The 10,000-nt window shown below is 39.0% G+C and overlaps 1 protein-coding gene across 4 annotated transcripts in view; it reads right to left on the reverse strand.

Annotated features, from left to right (window-relative positions):
* Positions 1–10,000, reverse strand: part of LOC137992807 (uncharacterized) — a 43,304-nt gene that overhangs the window by 32,490 nt on the left and 814 nt on the right. For 2 of the 4 annotated variants that reach the window (XM_068838330.1, XM_068838327.1), the window contains exon 2: positions 6,461–6,634. In XM_068838330.1, coding sequence (XP_068694431.1) covers positions 6,461–6,566 — 106 coding nt within the window. In that variant the 5' untranslated portion in view covers positions 6,567–6,634. Of the gene's footprint in view, positions 1–6,460; positions 6,635–6,743; positions 6,881–7,554; positions 7,687–10,000 lie in introns of those variants that run through there. The other 2 variants (XM_068838329.1, XM_068838328.1) reach the window with 2 other exon arrangements.

Consider the following 10,000-nt stretch of genomic DNA (forward strand, 5'->3'; position numbering starts at 1 on the left):
GTCGGCAAATACAAACATGTTGCCAGAAGACTGTATCTTTTTCACGTCGGCTTTTAATTTCCTTTGGAAGGCGTTTGTGTGGTCTTTGAACTTGATGTTTTTAATTAGATCGAACATGTCATTCTCAAAGTGTACAAGGATATCGTTCTGCGGTGGAGTAGGGTCAGAAGGGAATCCAAAATTTTGCGTTGATGCGTCGTTGGTGCTTGGGTGTTCGAAGAAGTGTACTTTCCATCTGACTCGTTTCAAGAAACTTTCCACTTTCTCGGTTAGCAGTTTTATATAGCTCGACCTCGGTGGTATAGGTATGTTCTTTAAGGAGTAGGAGAAGCTTGTCGGGTTCATGGCTGTGGTCCGTGGACTTTCGGTAACTAACAGGAGTAGAGTGCTCAACCAGATAATCTAGGAGCAAAGTAGCGCAAGTAGGGGGTTCCAGTTAGCTGCAGAGTGCTCGATACGCGAAGTAGAGCGAATACTGAACAAAAGTTGTACATAATAAAAGCAGATACGCGCCACCTACTGAACAAAAGAAACGAGTTAATTTCTAAATGCAGACACAAGAACAAATACCTTTTGTCGAACCTAAAATAGCACGCTCCCCTAGAGTATTAGAATGGTCTTTAATTGAGTTAGAATGCAAATGTAAGATCTGTAGCCTGATGATTGTCCAAACATGAAACTTGAAGTCACTACGCTGTGAAGTTGTCTTTCTTCTAAACGTTATATTCGCTCTACTTCGCGTATCGAGCACTCTGCAGTTAACTGGAACCCCCTACTTGCGCTACTTTGCTCCTAGATTATCTGGTTGAGCACTCCACTCCTGTTAGTTACCGAAAGTCCACGGACCACAGCCACGAACCCGACAAGCTTCTCCTACTCCTTAAAGAACATACCTATACCACCGAGGTCGAGCTATATAAAACTGCTAACCGAGAAAGTGGAAAGTTTCTTGAAACGACTCAGATGGAAAGTACACTTCTTCGAACACCCAAGCACCAACGACGCATCAACGCAAAATTTTGGATTCCCTTCTGACCGTACTCCACCGCAGAACGATCTGCTTGTACACTTTGAGAATGACATGTACGATCTAATTAAAAACATCAAGTTCAAAGACCACACAAACGCCTTCCAAAGGAAATTAAAAGCCGACGTGAAAAAGATACAGTCTTCTGGCAACATGTTTGTATTTGCCGACAAAACATCAAACATCTACGAAATGCCCAGCAGCCAATACACGAAGCTACTTCACGAAAATATCACAAAGTCATACGAGAAATCAGACCCTTCGATCAAGCGAAAAATCGACAAAGAAGCAAAGTTATTAGCCGAACCGTTGGGCCTCGATAACAAGATAGAACACTATGCAAACCGACCCGCGTTCATCACGCTAAAAGATCACAAGGAGAATTTCAAATCCAAAACTCCCTGTCGGTTGATAAACCCATCGAAACCGGAAATGGGAAAAGTCGCCAAGCAGTACCTTGACACCATAAACAAAGCTGTCATCTCCGCGACCAACCTAAACCAATGGAAGAACACCTCAACTGTAATAAATTGGTTCAAAGCGATTCCCAACAAAAGCCATTCCCAGTTCATCAAATTTGACATTGTGGAATTCTACCCATCTATATCAGAGAATCTCTTAGATAAAGCCATTGCCTACGCCAGCTCAATAACCTCCATCCCAAACAGGGCCCTAGCCGTCATCAAGAATTCAAGAAAATCTCTCTTGTTTGACAGCAGTGACACATGGGTAAAGAAAGGGCCAAACTCGCTGTTCGATGTCACAATGGGTTGCTTCGATGGTGCCGAGGTCTGTGAATTAGTAGGGCTTTACCTCCTAAGTAAACTATCCGCCCTTGTCAACAAAGCGTCCATAGACCTATACAGAGACGATGGCCTCGCTGTAGTTAGCAACATCAGCGGACCCACCCTAGATCGCTTGAGAAAGCGCATAACTGCTCTCTTCAAAGAAGAAAACCTTCCAATCACAATCGAAACGAACCTATTTTCCACCGACTTTCTGGACGTAACGCTGGATTTGCAGAGAGAAAAGTACTACCCCTACAGAAAACCCAACAACAAACTATCATACATCAATGCACGGTCGAATCATCCACCCACCATCATCAAAGAGCTGCCAATAATGGTCAACAAAAGAATATGTCACCTGTCTTGCGACAAAGACGAATTCGACAAAGCCAAAGATGTCTACGAATTGGCCTTTAAGGAAAACGGGCACAACGCAACCTTCAAGTACGAGCCCGCCAAGCAAAACAGCAAACGGAAAAGGAACCGTCAACGCAATGTCCTCTGGTTCAATCCACCATACAACCTGCAAGTCAAGACCAACATCGGAAAACAATTCATCTACCTGATCAAGAAACACTTCCACAAAGGCCACAAGCTTCACAAAATTCTAAACACGAACACAATCAAGCTTAGCTACTGTTGCACAACCAACATGACAGGCATTATTAGGCAACACAATGCAAAAGTATTAAACGCCACGAAAACACCTAACGAAGCGCGGCTATGCAATTGCAGAAACAAGCAATCATGCCCCTTAGACGGCAAATGTCTATCATCGTCTATAGTCTATAGAGCCGAAGTGACAAGCGATAACAACACCAAGATCTACTACGGAGCGTCCGAGGGAGAATTTAAAACCCGATACAACAATCACACTAAATCCTTCAGGCATAAAAAGTACTGCAGTGAGACGGAGTTATCGAGGCATATCTGGAGTCTAAAGGACAATAACATCAATTACACGCTACGCTGGGCAATAGAGTCTTTCGCCTCACCATACAAATGTGGATCAAAGAGATGCGATCTGTGCCTTACAGAAAAGTTGTACATAATAAAAGCAGATACGCGCCACCTACTGAACAAAAGAAACGAGTTAATTTCTAAATGCAGACACAAGAACAAATACCTTTTGTCGAACCTAAAATAGCACGCTCCCCTAGAGTATTAGAATGGTCTTTAAATGAGTTAGAATGCAAATGTAAGATCTGTAGGCTGATGATTGTCCAAACATGAAACTTGAAGTCGCTACGCTGTGAAGTTGTCTTTCTTCTAAACGTTATATATATATATAGATATATATATATATTATAAGTTAAAATGCTTCGAGCCAACAGAGATGCTGCGCCAGAAGGATCCAAAAGGATTCACAGTCCAAACCTCGAGAAGATAATTTAAAATTGTTATGGAAAACGAGGACGGACAACTTCGAGCGAAGGAAAATATATACAGTAAAAATTCTAAAAATGATAAAAAATTTAATAAAAAACGTTTCGGTCTGTGACCTTCATCAGTTGCAGTGCAAGTGAGTGGTAAATTACAATTTCCTTAAATAAGTTTACAATATAAAAGATGACAAAACATTACAAAGATGATTATATAACAGGGCGTGATAACATATATTCGCAAAAAATTAACAAGTGATGAACAATCGGTAATTACTACGCGTGAAAACGATGACTATACGAAACTAACCCACGGGGAAAACCAAATCGAAAGAAAATAAAAGAATACAGACATACAAATAAAATGAAAAGAGAAAAGAAAAGGCTGTCGAGTCCACTGAGAATGCAAAGGAACCAGCGTTAAAAATGAACCAGCGTTAAAAATGAAATGGCGAGAGATAAAACATAATTCCTAATCAGAGCCCCTGGGGGCCCCCGCCCAATTTACATGTGATCTCTACGTTAATTGTAGTTTATTCTTTTTTTCGAGTGAAATTCCTGACGCCTATTCAAGCCAAAAGGTGCCAAAGAAAACAACTGTGCACTCCAATATGCCTCTTTAGTGATAAGGAGTTTCTCGATGCTGCATGAGTTGTTGACAGTCTCCTGCACTTGATCAATACATTGAAATGAGAAGTCGCTTAAATCATGTGGTGTTTTGTTGAAATGTACCGCTACCTCACAAGTCTTTTTCTTAGTGACCATAGCAGACTTATGGTTGCGAAATCTAACTCTGAAGTCAGTTGTTGTAGAACCAATGTATTGCAGGCGACATTTCTTGCACGAAGCCAAATAAATGATGTTCTTGGAATCACAAGAAAGTTTTGATCGTATTTTGTAACTTTTACCAGTTTGAAAACTTAGGAAAGAATTTGATTCAACTAAGAAGTTTCGACAGAGATCGCATCTTGTCCTTTTACACTTAAAACAACCCTTAGCCTCAACAATCTCTCCGCGTTCAGTGTTGGGGCTATAACGAGATGGCGCCAACAATTCCTTAAGGTTTTTAGATCTTCGAAAGGATGTTATGATGGAATTTGGAGGAAAACGCTCTTTTAATTCAGGGTTGGATTCCAAAATCGCTAGGTGTTTGCTGATGATGCGACCTACATCAGGTAGATTTGGATTAAATGTGGTCACAAATGGAAATAATTTCTTCTTAGATCTGGCACGAGTCCTAAGCACATCACTTCTGGGTATGGTTGAGGCCTTACGAAATTGATCATCCACTAATTTAGAAGAGTAACCTTGATTGACTAAATAACCCTTGTATTCAGTAGTTCTCTCGGCAAGAAAAATTTGTTCCGAGCTGTTTCTTTGTAACCTTGTCGCTACGCCATAAGGAATAGCCTTAAAAACGTGTTTAGGATGAGCACTTGATGGTGGGAGGTACAGATGGCTATCCGTTGGCTTTGAATAAACGTCTGTCTGAATAAAACCCTCGATAAGATATAGAGTTAAGTCTAGCACGTGGAGCTCGCTCTCAGAAAAAACTAATTCAAATTTTATAGTAGGGTATAAAGAATTTATAAATTCGGTAAACTCATGCAGTGCAGGAAGGCCCTGTTGCCAAAGGTCAAAAACATCGTCACGGTATCGCCACCATAAACCCGGCTTTATGGGGCCAGAAAATTTAGCCTGAAAATCTATTTCACCCATGGCTAGATCCGCGTAGCTACAAGCGTTCTTTGGGCCCATAGCTGTGCCATGAATTTGTATGTCCATTAAGATGTGTAGCGTCCTGCATAAATTATAATAATTATGTAAATTAGATTGAGTATAACATAATTTATGTTGAGTACTCACGAGCGAGCGTTATAGTCCTTTAGTCCTTATCTATTGAGTGTTCTGCAAGATGGTCTGAGATAAATGCAAGAATCACTTCTCACTTTCCTTGAGAAATTTATTTTTCCTTGTGTTGATCTAAAACTTCAAATAATTAATTTTGCCCCAGAGCTTATAATTTTTACTAACATAATTTCCTTTAGGCGTTTATTTCAAAACGAGGATTCATTTTCCTATTTCAGCTATACTCAACGCGAATTCTCAATCCAAATAACTTGCATGAAACCTACGAATTAAAGCAATGACCCTCTCCCTCTTTGCGTGCCGCATATTTAGTCTTTAATAGCAGGACATCGTCTACAATGCAACCAAAACAGAGATAACTGTTCAGTTAGAACAAATAAAAGGCATTGAAATTTTTACGTGATAAAATTTACCCGCTCCATCGGCCACGATTTCTCCAAGTGCAAATATCAGTAATATTGGGGAGTTAATGCGTGAGTGAGCGAAGCCCTGGGGTGTGTTTCTTTGGAAAAATCCGAATGCGAATGTTTGAATCATCCGGTTATGAAAGGATTTTGTTTCTTTACTAAAATCCAAAAATGGATTTGAATCCAATGTATCCTCAATTGTGGTAGATTTCTTTACTCAAACTTAACACAGACTTCTTTGGACTGATTCATGTAGTCCGTACGTTTCTTTGGGCCAATATCGATCCGAAAACGTTTGGCAAACAGCTTTCAAGACAAAACAATCACCGCCTGAGGGATCATGGTAAGTGTCTTTAGCTCGTCAAGTCGCCTTGGAATGTTTTTCAAGTAAATCTTGTAAATTAGAAAATTCCCCCTGCTATAGAAATAACAAATCTTCTTCTCGACCGAAAGTTACGTAGATAAGTTGGAGAAATTAGCTCGTAAAATCGGAGCGGGTGGTAAATTTAGGTGCTTTTAAACAATATCAATAATAAATGACACTATACAAACTCCTTCCGAACGTGTCTATTTATTATATAGAAAATGGAATGAAGGAAGCGTGATGATACCCGTCTTATTAAGGTTCGGATGATAGATTATGGTATCTTATTATTTTAAGCTATTTGTTGATGATCTTAAATTTTTGGCATTTGGCGGTATGCTTTGCAAACACGATGAACAAAAAAGAAGTACCTAACAGAGAGTGGAAGCGCGCATTTCTTGAGGAATAACCCAACCATTAATTAAAAAGCTTAGTTATAAAACGAAGGTGATATTGGAAATTTCACTTCAAAATAAAATCTAATCGATTTTATCGATTGATAAAATCTAATCCAATTTTTCTTATTCCTTGAAATACTTCTTAAAATCATCTCATGGAATTTTCCGTCATCTTTTTCATTTCATTCAGGAGGCAAATGCCAGTAAAAATTAAAGAAACAATACCTGCTTTTCCATTTGTGTTTGTATACGATAAGTGAAGAACCCACAAACATAGCGCAATACTGCCGAGAAAGACTTGATTCCTCATTATTTGCTTTTGAAGGTTCATCAGCAAAGACTGTTTACGCACAGTGTGTTGTGGTCTGACCTTATCTGGACGGAGGCGTCTTTCAATTCCTAAAATAAATTGTAAACAGTGTAATAAGCAGTCTGGCTAAAGTCCCCGGAAAAACTCTGTAAATTAGTCCAGAAAAGCCCGAGGGGAGAGGCTAATAGCTTCACTCACGCAATGCGCGAATACGTCGTGTGGAAGGGTATGTCAATAGAAAGCTGAAAGTGATGAACGATCATTAATAATTGAAATCCATTTTTAACTTCTGGTCGACAGTGTTCCCTCTTTCCAAACCTAACACATAATGCAGTCGTTTGCTTAATTAACATCAGAAATGATATTGTCCGAAAGCAGAGACGGAAATGGAATGACACTCCCAGGTTACCTTGATTCAAATGGAGTCCTAGAGGATAAAGACTTCAGCTTTAAGACGTGAAATAGTTGCAGAGGATAAGTAGAGGCAGACAGACTGCAACACTATGTATGAATGAAAACCGTGCTTATTTAAACATTGTCTTTCACTAGAATTGATTTTGAAAACGTGTAAGAGACTCTAGGTTGTTCCAGATGGAAGCACCCCAGTAGCTCAAACCGTGTTTTTGTAATAATTCGCTCGAGGTAGAGGGCAAATTCACGGTTAGACTTTCGACATTCAAACGACTTTGGCTATTCACGTAGAGGCTACATATACCAGACATCATGCAAAAATTGTTGTAATGTACTTGAAAGCAAATGTACACAGAAAAGTATGCGCCAGTTTTGCATTGAATCAGTATTATTTCGTACGGTCGTGGAACGGCTAGTTTATTTTGATTCGATTTCAATGCTTTTTTCGTTGATTTGTACTTGTCCAATTTTGAATTAAGGTCGGCGCATTCATGAATCGTACGGCGTCGGAATGTCTCCTGAAAAGGGCTTGTGGAGGGCCGCCTGAGGTTAGGACGACAGGTTAATGTACTGATGCATGTGTCGCCAAGAGATTTACCTTATTCTTGTACTTTCAGGTTGCTTGTGATAACGACCATAAAGGCCTCGGATTAAAAGTGTCACTGTTTCAACTTCACGGTAAATCTTGCTACGCAGCAACAAAATTTGCAGAACTGTTTAACGAAATCATGTTCACAAGCATCTGTACTCCACGACGGACACGTTCAAGAAGACCAGCATGAGGAAATTCACTTGAGGTTCCAGCGAAGTTTGCTTCCCGTAAATTAAACCCTAAAAGATTTTTTTGAGGCCCATACATAAAAAAATGAAAAAGACAGATCCGAAACCTAAGCGGTTATCTTTCTCTACATCAGTGCCTCCGAATCTTTTGGGTAATCTTTTAGTTGGGAAAATAAATTTGGAAATATATTGTGCACAACTCTTAGAAGATTTTAGAAGGACGGATCAGTTACACTGAAACGTCTCGATTTTTGCTACTGATTCAAGAGTCTTGAAATGACTAGTTGGTGTCCCAACTCAAAGAACAAAGGATGAGGTGTTGGGTTTGCTCTTATTTCCGGTTCAGCTGCTGTTGCCTGTGCGGAACAAGGACAATTCAATTGCATCAATTGATGCAAGGCTGGCAATAAAGCTGTGAGAACAAAACTTTCTTGCTTTTTTCAAATTTCGTCAGGCACTACCTGACGGCTTCAGGGAGTTAAGTGATTTGCCATTATACAAATATAAGCCATTTGAAAACTACAGGTAAACTATAGGATTATAGTTATATATATGTATATATATAGCCAGTATTATTTATACCATTGCAATATTGATTGGTTTAATTAGCTTTTACTGTCTATGAACCAGCTGGAAAGGCGTGTCACAGCCTGATGTCAACGAAAGAGAATCGAGGGTCCGATGTATCAATGCAATATTTATGACCAAGAGAAAACGAATTGTTTAAATTGTGTGAAAACGAATTGATTAAATTGCCCACTGAGATAAGTGCGAAGATCACTTCTCACTTTCCTTTAGAAAATTAATATTTTCTCTTGACCCAAACCGCCTCAAATTTTGCCCCAGACCTTATACCTTTCACTATATTTATTTCCTCGGGCGTGTATTTAATACGAGGAATTCAACGGCATTGTCCTAAACTGAATTCTCAAACCAAATTAAGGCCCTCTATGACACTTACGAATTAAAGCAATGACCCTCTTCCTCTCTGCGTGCCGCATATTTAGTCTTTAATAGCAAGACATCGTCTACAATGTAATTCTTTTAACTGATAAAATGACGTTCCCAAAGGAGAGAAAAGCTGTTCAGTTAGGACAAATAAAAGGCACCGCTCAATCGGCCACGATTTCTCCAAGTGCAAATATCGGTACTATTGGGGAGTTAATAAAGGCGTGTGAGTGAGCGAAGCCCTGAGGTGTGTTTCCTTGGAAAAATTCGAATGCGAATGTTTGAATCATCAGGCTATGAACGGATTTTGCTTCTTTACTAAAATCCAAAAATGGATTTGAATCCAATGTATCCTCAATTGTGGTAGATTTCTTTACTCAAACTTAATCCAGACTTTTATGGACTGATTCATGTAGTCCGTGCGTTTCTTTAGGCCTATATGGATCCGAAAACTTTTCGCAAACAGCTTTCAAGACAAAACAATCACCGCCTGAGGGATCATGGTAAGTGTCTTTAGCTCGTCAAGTCGCCTTGGAATGTTTTTCAAGTAAATCTTGTAAATTAGAAAATCCCCCCTGCTATAGAAATAACAAATCTTCTTCTTGACCAAAAGTTACGTAGATGAGTTGGAGAAATTAGCTCGTAATTGAAGGGTTTTTGTCATTAGAGGAAAATCGGCGCGGGAGGTAAATTTAAGTGCTTTTAAACTATATGAATAATAAATGACACTATACAAATTCCTTTCGAACGTGTCAATTTATTATATGGAAAATGGAAGGAAGAAAGTGTGATGATACCCGTCTTAGTAAAGTTCGGATGATAGATTATGGTTTCTTATTATTTTAAGCTATTTGTTGATGATCTCCAATTTTCGGCATTTGGCGGTATGTTTTTCAAACACGATGAACCAAAAAAAGTACCTAACAGAGAGTTGAAGGGCGCATTTCTTGAGGAATAACCCAACCATTAATTAAAAAGCTTAGTTATAAAACGTATGCTGACATTGGAAATTTCACTTCAAAACAGAAATTGATGAAATTTAATCCAATTTTTCTTATTCCTTGAAATGCTTCTTAAAATGAATTTTTTTTTTCATCTTAATGATTTTTCTGTCATCTTCTTTATCTCATTCAGGAGGCAAATGCCAGTAAAATTAAACAAACAATATCTACTTTTCCATATGTGTTTGTATACGATAATTGAAGAACCCACAAACATTGCGCAATAGGAGGTTTCATGCGACGTTTATCGTCGCCATGTTGGTGGACGAAAACAAAAGATCTCTCATTAGCTTCTTTTGTTTGTCCACCAGAAGT

The sequence above is a fragment of the Montipora foliosa genome, chromosome 2, assembly GCF_036669935.1.
Source record: "Montipora foliosa isolate CH-2021 chromosome 2, ASM3666993v2, whole genome shotgun sequence".
Lineage (NCBI taxonomy): Eukaryota > Metazoa > Cnidaria > Anthozoa > Scleractinia > Acroporidae > Montipora > Montipora foliosa.